The sequence below is a fragment of the Astyanax mexicanus genome, chromosome 16, assembly GCF_023375975.1.
Source record: "Astyanax mexicanus isolate ESR-SI-001 chromosome 16, AstMex3_surface, whole genome shotgun sequence".
Classification (NCBI taxonomy): domain Eukaryota; kingdom Metazoa; phylum Chordata; class Actinopteri; order Characiformes; family Acestrorhamphidae; genus Astyanax; species Astyanax mexicanus.
Genome location: NC_064423.1, coordinates 2,872,519 through 2,885,799, shown reverse-complemented (window position 1 = coordinate 2,885,799; position 13,281 = coordinate 2,872,519). Strand labels below are relative to the sequence as shown.

At 39.1% G+C, this 13,281-nt stretch overlaps 1 protein-coding gene across 1 annotated transcript in view; it reads left to right on the top strand.

Annotated features, from left to right (window-relative positions):
* si:ch211-51h4.2 (uncharacterized) overlaps positions 1 to 13,281 on the top strand; it is a 216,312-nt gene that overhangs the window by 78,093 nt on the left and 124,938 nt on the right. Inside the window, exon 7 of the mRNA XM_049465961.1 lies at positions 1,930 to 1,995. Coding sequence (XP_049321918.1) covers positions 1,930 to 1,995 — 66 coding nt within the window. The remainder of the gene's footprint in view (positions 1 to 1,929; positions 1,996 to 13,281) is intronic.

The following is a 13,281-nucleotide window of genomic DNA, read 5'->3' as shown; positions in this document are numbered from 1 at the left end:
TGACCAATGGCACATTCATCAGCCGATCTCATTTTAAAGGTGGCATTATTGAGAACACCACATTTGCATAATGTGTTTTTTTTTTCCTCCGTTTTTATTTTTTTTCTTTAAGACACTGCAGTCTGTCTTTGTTCTTTTGAAGTTATGCTTTTAAGCCTTTTAGAGCGTTTTTGGCTTGCATCGATTCATTCCGTGCATAGATTTTGAGCAGAACAAGGTCTTTTTAAAAGCGAGCCTGCCCTTGAATCTTTGTTTGCATGGCGCGCCGTCCAGTTCGGCCCTTTATTGACATTTTTGGAACAGTAAACACGCTGCAGTGTGCTGCTGTAGATAGTGCGGCCATGGGTACCGAAAAAAAAAATGAGCTGCGGGCATCAGAAGGCATTTGCTTAAACACCTCCAGAACTCTACTGGCAACATTTGGCTTCTTCCTCCGAAAGATGGATCCGCTCTGCTCGCAGGTGTAGGGCCGTTATCAGCATTTAGACAGGTTTCACTAACACATATGTGATTGATTTTCTTTTCTTTGTGTTCAGGAGGCTTAGCGTTTCGATCGATGTGCCACCATGACGGATCCTCCCTGCTACCACTGTGCTACAGCACACTGAGGATGTTCCAATACTGTCCTGAGTGTGATTTAGCTTGCGGACTTACCTGCTCTGAGCCCAGGGCTTTGCGGCTGTAGCTGTGATGAAGCATTATAAAGCTTCCTCCATCGCTCTGTTCTCCAACAAGTTCAGCACTGTGCTTATCTACTTAATCATTTGTAGACTCCAACTTCACTAACTTTTAGTGGTTTCTGATTTCTTGCTATTGCGATGCTGCTAGGGTTGTGCAATATGCCGATATACAATGGCATGAAAAAGTTTGGGCAGCCCTGGTCATTTTCACGATTTTCCTTTATAAATCATTGGTGGTTCAGATCAGCAATTTCAGTTAAATATATCATATATCAGACGAACACAGTGATATTTGAGAAGTGAATCAATAAAACACCCTTAGCACTAATTATTGGAACACAAAATTTGTTTGCTAATCTCACTGACCCCTGACCTACTTACACAAGTAATTCCAATTATGAGAGAGGCAGGTAAAGAAAAATCTCAGATAAACAGAGGAGAAGGATGGTGAGAACAGTCATAGTCAACCTACAGACATCCAAAGCTCCAAACACCTACATCATCATCTTACTGCAGATGGAGTCACTGTGTATTGTTCACTATTCATATTTCAGCTCACTTTACACAAGGGGATGCTGTATGGGAGAAAAATGCAGAAGAAGTAAGAACTCTGTACTTCCGCAGAGTGGCTTTACTGCTTCTAATACCTGACTGGTAGAATTTATACATAAGGAACGCTGGATTAAAAGGTGCAGTGACAATTTTGGGGAAAATTAAAGGATTTTAACTGGTGGCCAATCTTCATTAATTGCACATTGCACCAGTAAGAGCAGAGTGTGAAGGTTCAATTAGCAACAATTAAGTTCAAAAGAGGATAAATTGTTGGTGCACGTCTTGCTGGAGCATCTGTGACCAAGACAGCAAGTCTTTGTGATGCATCAAGAGTCACGGTATCCAGGGTAATGTCAGCATACCACCAAGATGGACCAACCATATCCAACAGGATTAACTGTGGATGCTGTAAGAGGAAGCTGTCTGAAAGGGATGTTCGGGTGCTAACCCGGATTGTATCCAAAAAAACATAAAACCACGGCTGATCAAATCACGGCAGAATTCAATGTGCACCTCAACTCTCCTGTTTCTACCGGAACTGAAAGATTGGCCACCAGGCTGCTCCAATTTAGCCATGAAACCTCCCACACTAAAATGATGACAGGTGTTTCAGATTTATTTTCAAACCCATGTATATGAATGTATTAATGACATTAACGAAATGGAGAGAGCTGATAAGAGCTTTTGTCTTTTGCAGTGTGTCTATCGGGATCAGCTATGTTCTGGCGGGGAGTGAAGCCTACGCTGCACTGCTTCATACCAGGTGAGCTAATTTTAAGAGCATTTTATGATCAGTTTGCGAGTTCTGAACATGCTATAAGATGAAAAGAACTCAGAGTTGGACTGGAGGTCAGGTGGCTTCTGCCTGTAGTAGAAATCCAGTCCTCCCCCTGAGTGAAGTCAGGAAACAGAGATAAGCGTTAAAAGGGCCAGACAGGGTGATGGAGGGGTGCAAAGACTTGATGTAGGTTATGTAAGCTAGGTAGATGGTATCTAGGTAGATGGTAGAGTGCTAGATAAGAAGCAGGGCATGTTCCTCCTCCTCACTTTAATTTCTCCTAGCTATTTGGGAATAATAGGATCTAACAAGTATAAAAATTAATGGTGTTAAAAAAAATATTCTGTGATTAACTGCGATTAATCGCTCCAGTTCTACTTTTTGTTCTACATTTTCATAGTGCATATTTAAATGCAAATAAAAGAATGAATGTAAGAAATGTAAAATGCAATTATATTTATATTAGTAGTGTTAATTAACATACTAGTATATAGTTGTTTGATGTTTGAGGGAAGATGAAGCCAACATGGGGCTCCAGAATAAAGAATGCATGATAAATTGGACAGAGGATTTTTTTTTACTTTATTATAAACATCTCAGCTTGATTGTAAAGATTTCTGAATTAGATGTTAATTAGCTGAGTATAAAAGAGCGTTTTCACACCTGTAGTTGTGAACGTTTCTATGATCGCTTTCAGTATATGTGTTTTTAATTTATTTGGAGCGTTTCTCCTTCTGTTTGGTTTGGTTTCACACAGGCATAAAAACCTAAACGCACCAAAATATGCACCAATAAACCACCCGAGCAGACTGTCTCATTGCTGTGTTGTCATTGTGACATACAGTGCAGATGTCCACATAGTAAACAGAGTGTCGTGACTGCCAGCAGAGAATACCAGCGTATGTTCATAGCAGTGTATTATCTGGCTAATATATCAGATTAAACAGCACCTTATCAGCGGTTTAATTATCTGGCTAATTAATCAGGTTAACCTGCACCTAAACAAATGTTGGTACCACTTTAAAATAAGACTATCTTTTTATAAATGGGTATATAAATGGTTAATTACATTTAGTTTAGAAATGGTTACTAATTAGGTCGTAAATGCCTTAAAAATCATTAATAATCAGTTATAACACATACGTAGAAAGGGCAACAATGACCAAAAATAATATGCCAAATAGTGAACCCACAGCCATCTATATTGTTGCCCTTTCTACCTATGGGTTATAGCTGATTAATACCTAATTAGTAACCATTAATAAACTAATTGTAGTTAACCATTTATACACCCTTTATAAAGGTAGTCTTTTTTTAAAGTGGTACCCAAATGTTTAGCTCAACAGCAGGACAATGCTGCTTTATTATAATTATCTAATTTCCTGTAAAAAAAATAAAAAAATAAAAAAACATGGTCCAAAGCTAGTTAACGAGCTAGCCTATCAGCTTAGGGTATGTTTTTTTTTCTGGTTGGTCTGGAGCTGTTTTTTAGCAGTGTTGTGTCACTTTTCTTTCCTATACGACAGTGTGATGTGTTACGTTTCTGTATTGTGTTTATCACACCATAGGTTGACCATAGGTAAATATAAAATCAAAAAATCAAATTAAAAACACAGGCAAGTGGTCCAGTGTTGCCACTAGGATTGGGATATCGCTGGTTTGAATCCTGGTCATGCAGCTTGCCATCAGCTGCCAGAGTCTTAAGAGTGAGCACAATTTGTTTTGAATGCATGGGACAATTGGCGAGATACTTTTATTTAAAATAAATTTAAAAAATCAAAAAACGTATTTCACAGACCATTTTCTTGAGACCGACCTGACAGTGCCGGAGATAAGTTGTAGGAAAATGAGCTTGGGCAGAGAATCTCAAAAAAAAAAAAAAAAAAAACCTCTCAGTACTGAGAATTAAACAAAAACTATGACAAAAATTCTTTGTTGACTACCTATTTTTCATGAAAAAAACTAGACAAATACTAAATAAAAGTAATGCTTGAAAACAAAAACTATGTCGAAATTTATTACAGTTTTTTTGACAAATAATAAAAACTAAACGTCGAAATTTTAAAGACTGAAGAATGGGGAAATTATTTGTAATAAATGATATGAGTGAGCAGTGATCGGAACACAGTCGCTCCACACGTCATCCTTATGACCAGTGTTGTGCCAAATTCAGCACCCCTGCCAGGAAAAGCACCCCCTCTCGGGAAAGACTGCATGTGACATGATTATTTTTCATTATTTTTTACGAGTCAGCATAGCTTAGAACAGTATTCTGGGTATTTTCATTTTCTAAGTAAAGTAAAAGACAAGAAGACGGTGTGTTCGGTGCTTTTTTTTTTCTGGCGGGGTGCTGAATTCAGCATAACACCCGTTTTTCGTTTGTTTGTTTGTTTGCATTTTATATTTTTATTTTTGTGATATTGTCAGGAAATTAGTTTTGAAAATTTTCGTGCAATTTCCACACAGTTCCTGTAATTTTGACCCATAAAACAGCTTTTTTTCTCTTATAGTTATTTTGGTTTGGTCGTAATGTAATTTACTGTTAATCTGACAGCATACATGTTGCAGTCATATCACACACACACACACACATCTAAAGCATCAGGAAAAACACTCTGTTTCTGAGCAAAACATATCAAGAGAGAGATCTCGTTATTCTCTTCAGTTCCATTTGTTATATCTGTCATGTACAGGATGTCAGCGCTGCACTACATTGTTGAATTCTCTGCAAACATGTATTAATACACACTGTCCTGTCCAGATCCAGCAGAACATACAGTATACCATCAGTTTATATAATTACATATACTGCACACTGACCAGTAGGGGTGTGCCATATCGTATTTAAGCAATAGCACACGAGAGGGAGTGTGTTAACACGAGCAACATCGCGGCCGTAGATCATCACAGCCGCGATGTTATTCGTGATAACACGCGACCTCGAGTGTTCTATTGCTTTTATACAACAGTTTTTTTTCACAAAATGAATAAAGAAAATAAATCAAAGAACTTTAAGAAATTCAGTTTGAATATGCTTTAATATGGACTGTGCCTTCCGCCAAAAAGTAGTTCCACCACAACTGCAACAGAACTGAAACTTAACTACAAAACAGTTTATGGTTCATACAGACTAACACCACGAAAGTTAGCTTGAAATCAAAATTGGGAATAAGTGAAGATGGTAACGTTAGAACTGTGATAAGAGCACCTAAATGCTTCTCCACAGAGTATTTTAAGTTACTACATGATTTCATATATGTTCCTTCCATATATATATCCATATATGTCTGGATCACTTCATTGTTCATTTATAATTTAGGAAATATATAATAAAAATAAAAACTATGAATGTCTAGGTGTGTCCATTTTTTTTTATCTGGCACTGTATATTATCAGGAATAATATGATATATGAATGTGGTATTAAATGGTCTTAAAAATGCAATAACATTGTTTACTGCAGTAAATACTATTTTATTCAACATAAAATGTGTTATTCTGACAGGCCTACTTTTAGTTAATTACACTTTTTCGACAAACTATGTTTTTTTGAAGTACAGTAAGAAAACAGTCTGTTTTAAGTGATGTAAAATTTAGATGTTATTAGTGAGAAAGGGGAAGTTATTGAGAGTGTTTGTGTCTGCACTACAGCCTACAGGTTTATTTATTCTCCTTAAATGCGGCGTTATCAGTAAAAAAGCGCAGCTGCTTTTGTTTATCCTCTAAAAGCCTGTTTGAACTCTGAGCTCGCGCGTTCCTCCACAGAACAGATGAAGAATAGCAGTCTCGGGAAAGCGGTTACAAATGCAATTGCGTATTTGGTAACTGCTAATTCTCTCATTATATCGTGCCCATAGGGTATGTGATCTTGTAACTGTTTTCCCTTCAAAGCACAGTCATATTTCTGTGTAATATCTCGGGGAAAAACAAAACTCCCTCTAAACAATGCTTTTTCAGAAAGTTGTTTGAACAGAGGATGTAGTTTTGTGTTTTTCCGGAAGCTGAAAGAAAAGGCAGCAGTGACACGGGTCAGGATACAATGCGTTTTTTTTTTTTTTTTCTTCTTCAACTTTTCCATCAGAGAGAAGTGTCTCTAAAATCATTTTCACAGCACTGATGGAATTCCTATTAATAATGCATGAAAGCTTATGCGTGTTTTGTTGCGGCTGCACTTTATCAGAGTCGGTGTGTCAGACGCTACTTAGACATGATGGATGATCAGACACATTCCACAAACACATCAGTATGCAGCGCAGAATTCCACAACGTAAACAGGAAAATTGAATAAACAGACTCGGGAATCCTTTCCAGGAGCAGCATACGCTCTCTTAATTCCATTATGGGATGCCTCTAATTGCAACCTGTTCCACTTTTTTTCTTTTTTTTTTTTTTTGCACGTTTATTCATCCAGCAAGTTACAGATCCTTTCCCACAAGCAACCGACATGTTTTTAAATGCTGTGTGTAACGATGAGGTGGCAGGATGCAAACGCAAGTCAGTTTCATTTTCCATTTAACAAAACTAAGCAAAAAACAAAACACTATGAAATAATATTAAGAAAAGGTAACTAAAACAAAACACTATGAACTATGATAAACCAAAAGACTGAAACAAACAAGCAAAAATAACAAATAAAGAAACAAACTACATAAAGCAAACATGATGGGACACTTAAGACAAAAAAAACACAGCAGGTCTGAGGCTAAACAAAACAGATTAACAAGATCCGGACGAGTAACAGGACAAGATCAAACAAAAAGCACGACAGAGAACAAAGGAGCACATGGGGTATTTATACACAGGCACACACTAGGGACACCTGTGGAGGTAATGAGGGGGGCGGAGTTACAAATGAGACAGGAGGGGTTACAGATGACAAGGCGGGGCTAAGGCGGAGACAAGACCAAAACACAACAGTAGCACATGGCTGGGAAACATGACAGGTAAACAATAGAGAACAGGACAGGAGCAGGAAAAAAAACAAAAAAAAGAAAGACACTGGACAGACACAGGCTATGGTGTGACACTGTGTTTAGGATAGAAGAAGTCCTAACCTGATTTTTGAAAAATTTAAAAAATGTTAGTATTAGGGCCCTATTTTAGGGATTTAGGGTAGCACGCTGGTCAAATTCATATCTTGCAGCTATATTTATGGCGTGTCTTGTGTGTCTTTGATATCATGATGGTGCAAAAATATGCCTTGCATGACATAAAACCATGCAAAAGGCATGAACTAATTCTCGAAATTGATCATAGGTTTGTTTTGGGCGTAATGTGAAACAAACCAATCAGTGTGCCAGTTGTCATTCCCTTTAAGAGGCAAATGCACTGCCACTATGATCGTGAGATCGTTTGCTGGTTCGAGTCCTGTTCATGCAGCTTGCCATCAGCTGCGAGAGCCCTGAGAGAGCACAACTGGCCTTGCTGTTTTTCTCTGGGTGGGTACAGTAGATGGCGCTCTTTCCCCTCATCACTCCTAGGGTGATGTGGATCAGCACAAGGCTGCGTCTGTGAGCTGATGTATCAGAACCAAGTCGCTGCGCTTTCCTCCGAGCGTTAGCGCTGTGATGCTTCTCGACAATGCTACAGCATCAGCAGCAGTTCAAAAAGAGGCGGAGTCTGACTTCACATGTGTCTGAGGAGGCATGTGCTAGTCTTCACACTCCTGGTGTGTTGAGGCATCACTAGTGATAAGGGAAGTCCTTATGAGAGGGTTGGGTAATTGGCCGTGTAAATTGGGGATAAAATGAGAACAAAAATTAAATAAACATATAAAAAAAAAGAGTCAGGTGAGCTCTGACTTTGAGGATACTGACCTGCTCGTTCACATTGTGAAGATACACCAGCAGCTCATTTAAAGGAACAGTGATGTTATTTTTTTCTTTATTCTGTTTATTGTTGAGGTAAAAGTCGTGTGTGTGTGTGTTTAATGAGTGGGGGTGTACGAGCGTTGGGAGCACCTATAGGAATGGACTCCGATAATTGACTGTTGGCAGGGTTTTAATCAGTCAGTGGAGCTCCTATGTTTTCCACCACCAAAATATATAGAATCACATGTTATACCTCCACATTAATCTCCTGATCTAAACCTGATGAACTGAGATGGTGATTTGAGTTGATTTAATTGGGATGAGCTGGAGCTTCACAGCGTGAAGGAAAAGCAGCAACTATTGTTCAGCACCTCCAGAAACTCCTTCATGCAAGACACAGAGAAAAATAAAAATATTCCAGGTCAAAATGAGAAAGTAACCGTTAATACTCAGCACTGACTGAGAGCAAATGAACCCTTTTTGTAGGGCTAACTGTGTGGCTAGTACGCTTCCTAGAAGCGTCATGTGATCAGGATTGCTCGATCATGACATTGCATGTGTTCCTGTTTAGCTGTAATGTCTTCAATATTAAATTTACAAACACATTGAAAAAGAAGAGGTGTGCCCTAACTTCTGACTGGGACTGTATATTAGACTTATAACCCATACAGGTACAGTACAGGCCAAAAGTTTGGACACACCTTCTCTTTTTCAATGCGTTTTCTTTATTTTCATGCCTATTTACATTGTAGATTCTCACTGAAGCATCAAAACTATGAATGAACACATGTGGAGTTTTATGTACTTAACAAAAAAAGGGGGAAATAACTAAAAACATGTTTTATTTTCTAGTTTCTTCAAAATAGCCACCTTTCCTCTGATTACTACTTTGCACACTCTTTGCATCATTCTCTCAATGAGCTTCAAGAGGTGGCCACCTGAAATGAAATGTTTTCCAACAGTCTTAAAGGAAGGAAGGAGTTCCCAGAGGTGTTTATTAGCACTTGTTGCTCCTTTGCCTGCTTCACTCTGTGCTCCAGCTCACCCCAAACCTCAAATCTGGATTGGGTTCAGGTCCGGTGACTGTGGAGGTTCAGCTCATTTTTTGTTAAGTACATAAAACTCCACATGTGTTCATTCATAGTTTTGATGCTTCAGTGAGAATCTACAATGTAAATAGTCATGAAAATAAGGAAATTGCATTGAACGCAAGGAGAAGGTGTGTCCAAACTTTTGGCCTGTACTGTATATAGGCCCATCTTTTGAAATATTTATTTATGCAAGATTTGCCATCATATAAAATACCTAAAGAAAGCATTGAGAAAAGCCCGTTTCTCTAGAATGTTATATTTGGTAGTTTTGGGTTAGAAATTTGATACTTTGGGACTGTGGAAAGTGGAAAGAACGCAGAGTCCTGGTGTGGGTAAGGGTAGAATACAGAAACTTCACCCAGACTTGAACCCGAGACCCTAGACCCCGGCGCTGAGAGGTGAATGTGCTAAGCACCGGTCCACAGTGCCGCCTAAATTAATGTTGGCATCCGAGAAGTCTTCTGAAGCAGCCCGGTGATTTATGGATGTGGCCATAGTACACAAATTGCTGCCGTGTTCTTTGCCCTTGAGTTTAAAGTTCGCAGCTTGTGAACTTTCCTTTTTAATTAAAGCTCTCCTATCTTTCCCACAAAAACACACACTTGAGATGAGGTCTGCTCAAGGAAAATACACTCTTATAGAGTCGGGAGATTGATTCGCCTGGTATATTACATTATTAAAGTAACTGTGCTCTTCTTTCGCCTATGAATTATGAAGCACTTTATTTGGAGTGAAATTATATATTTAGTCAGCCTGCGTTTATCCAGATCAGTGTGTGGATAGTTATGTGACTGGCAGCGCCGGGTGATTAGGGTTCTTTTTATTTGTGGGGATGGTACAAACTGGAGAAAAAAGCTTTTCTTGATTACTTTCTTTATATGTGTGTTTTAACAGATGGCAGATGCATTTATAATTTATAATTTACGTTTATAATTTTCTTTTTTTCAAGCAAGCAGAAAGAAATAAAGAAATGCATTGCATTTGTGTTTGTGTTTAAATAGCAAAGGCACTCATAATACAGTAAATATATCTACACCAATGGGTTTGGTGGTCTGGAAAATAAGTGTGTTCGGGTAAATTCCTGGCGTATTGCTATCTTGGCAGCAAAAAACACAGGTGCACCAATGAGTGATGTGAACTCTGAAAACAGACATCAGTCAAATGTTAATTGCTCGCTCAGGGAGCGCAAACCCCCACTTGTTACACACAGAAGCGCATGTAGCAGTGCACAAACCCAACTTTTACACCAACAATGTGAACGAGCAGCTCAGTTTCCTCTGCTAAGAAACACAAAAGTGCTGCGCTGTTAAAATAGCAATCCGCCAAAGTCAGATTGCACCTGACTCTTAAAGGAAATGACAAGTGACACACTGATTTATTTGTTTCCCTTTACACCAAAAACACACCCCTGATTAATTAAGAAAAAAGTAGTACATGCCTTTAATGCATTTTGAGCCACACAAAGTGTGCTTTTCCCGTTGTTACGATAGCAAAGACACACTGATACCCCCTTAATCAAGCTGCACGGTGCATGGTTGACAGCTCACCTATAGATCACTGAAATAGGGCCCCAAATCATTGTGATAAAGTGTTTTTGAGCTGTAACAATGTAATTTAGTAAATATACACTGCCTGGTCAAAAGAAAAAGTTCATACTAAGAATTCACCACATAGTGGGACCTGTGGAATTATTTATGGCATTTTCACACCTTAAAGTCCAGACCAGAGTTCACACTGAGGTTTTGTCTTTGATACATTGTATTCTGTACATTTGATCCGGTTAGTTTTGGTTTCACACTGCAGTTTAGTGACAGGCTAAAGGACTTCACTACATCCTGCCATCATCAGCTACGTGGGCAGAGTCTCCCTATACTTCATAATAATTGGTTTGTCGAATGTTAGTTATATTAGAGTTTGTATTTAGTTTTTCATTTATTGATGAAAAGTATAATCAGTTTCGACATAATTCTCGTTTTTTAAGTATTATTTTTTTTTTTAGTTCGTCTTGTTTTTCATCATGAAAAATAGGCCATCACAGCAAGGATTTTTCAATATAGTTAACACTTGTGAAATCGTGAAGAATGTTATGTTTGGTATTTTTGGGTTGGTTGTCAATCATTTGAATATTGAATATAATCATAATAACAATTTTATTTGCAGTAGTTTGTCACTCTTTTTTTAATTTAGTTTTATTTCTAACGGGCAATTACCCAACCCACTCATTAGGACTCCCCCTAACACTAGTGATGCCCCAACACACCAGGAGGGTGAAGACTAACACATGCTTCCTCTGATACATGTGAAGTCAGCCACCGCTTCTTTTCGAGCTGCTGCTGATGCAGCATTACCGAGCAGCATCACAGCGCTAACACTCGGAGAAAAGCTCAGGGACTCGGTTCTGATACATCAGCTCACAGACGCCCTGTGGAATGATGTGGGGAGAGAGCGCCATCTACCCACCCGGAGGCAGCAGGGCCAGTTTTGCTCCCTCTGAGCGCCGGCAGCTTAATGGCAAATAGGGGCAGCGCTTTAGACTGCTGGACCACTCGGCGTCCCTAGTTCATCACTCCTATACGTAATCAGCACTGTCTGCATTAAAAATATTAACCTAGAAATGTGACGAAATGAACTATACAATTCGCGTCTTAAAACGTTTTAGATATTGTTAAAATTATCTCGAGTGGCACAACTATCTAAGCGCTAGCCTTATTATGAGAAGAACAACAGTTCTGAAGTATTAGAGATTGTAATGCCCTATCCAGACGGGATTAGTTTCTTAGGGGGATGTCTGTGAAAAAAAATTTATCACACTTCTACTCAGTGATAACTCCTGCATCCGGACTGCAATTGAAAAAACAGGAGGACCATTTCTCGGTCACATGACATCGCGTTCAGTAGCTCCTCCATTTCCACTCTCTGTTGTGTTTACGGGTATCTCCATGGAAACGCATGCACCCAAAGTGTAATTACGGTGCGCGGCAGTGGACAAATAGCTATTTTATTAAAGGTGAGGAGACAAAACTCAGAGATGTGGATCTGGACGGGACTAAAATTTACAGAGGTAAAAAACAGTAGATAATTCAGCGTGTTATTTTCTCAAAGGACGTCTGAGAAAAACACGTACGTGTTGTTAAGAAGTAACAAAATTTGGCTTATGGACCACACCTCAATCTCCCGAGCTCCTCCCCCTGGCCCTATATATAGCTCCCAGGTGCTCCTCACCTTCGTGACTTTCGACCTCACATCCACCACCGCTTGAGAACCTTCTTAAGCTGTTCTGAACTGTACCCCAAGCAACATAATCACAGTTCACCATCCGCGCATCATGTAGGCGGGGTTCATTATAGCAAAATGGTTGTTCCGGATGGGAATAAAATCACAGAGGATAAATCACCCCCCATAAAAGAGGAAATTACCCCAGAACCCCCTGAGAAACTAATCCATGTTCAGATTCCCTCTCCTCTCTGTTACACAGCTTAAAGCTACACTACACCTTTGTTAATTGGCTGTTGATGTGGAAGTTTGAAATGTTTTTTTATTTTATTTTAAATGATGCATGAGGCTATTAGAATTACAACAGAGCAGACTTGTGGACTCCTCCTGGATCTGCTGGATCTTCTGGATTGACTACTGAACCTTCTAAAGCAAATATTTATGGTTTATCTGTTTGATGCATATTTTAGAAGCTTTTGTGAAATGTTTCCCTGGCTGCATTCCTGCAGCACAAGCTGTGTAATAGGGATAGCGAGGCTTATGATCTGCATTTTTATTAGTATTTATTATTTGTTATCCCTTTTCTCTTGCATGCAGGGAGAGAGTGGGGTTTACCGTATCAGCGCGGTGAAGTGATCGACTCCCGCATGTGAAAATAGGGAAGCTGAAGACAAATCGGCTCTGGCAACACTTCTATCTGCGTCTGCCTCTATTTTTCCTCTTTATCCTCCCTCTATCCTCCCCTCCTCTCTCTCTTTTCCTCTCTTTCTTTCCTGTTATCTCTGTTTCCTCTCGTTTTTCTTTTTTTTTTCTAGCAGCGCAGAAGCCCAGAGTCTATCAGAAGGCAATTTTTACAGGCCTGCTGGGGGTCATTACTGCCAAATCCACCTAAGCAAACACACTAATGAAGTTATAAAAGGATGCGAGAACATTTACATAAGTTGTGTATTGATTAGCCAGTTTGGGGGGGGGGGGGATTGGCGGGCGCGGTTGCGGGAGGGCGCTCTTAAAATGACAAGCAGACATTCAAGTGGGCTGATGTGGGTGAAATCACTGACCATTGGGGGCGCTATCAATGATATACCTGTTTGTTAAATAAAAAAAAACAAACGAATAAAAAAAAAAATAACAGAATAAAGAAGCTAGCAGTTATCTAAC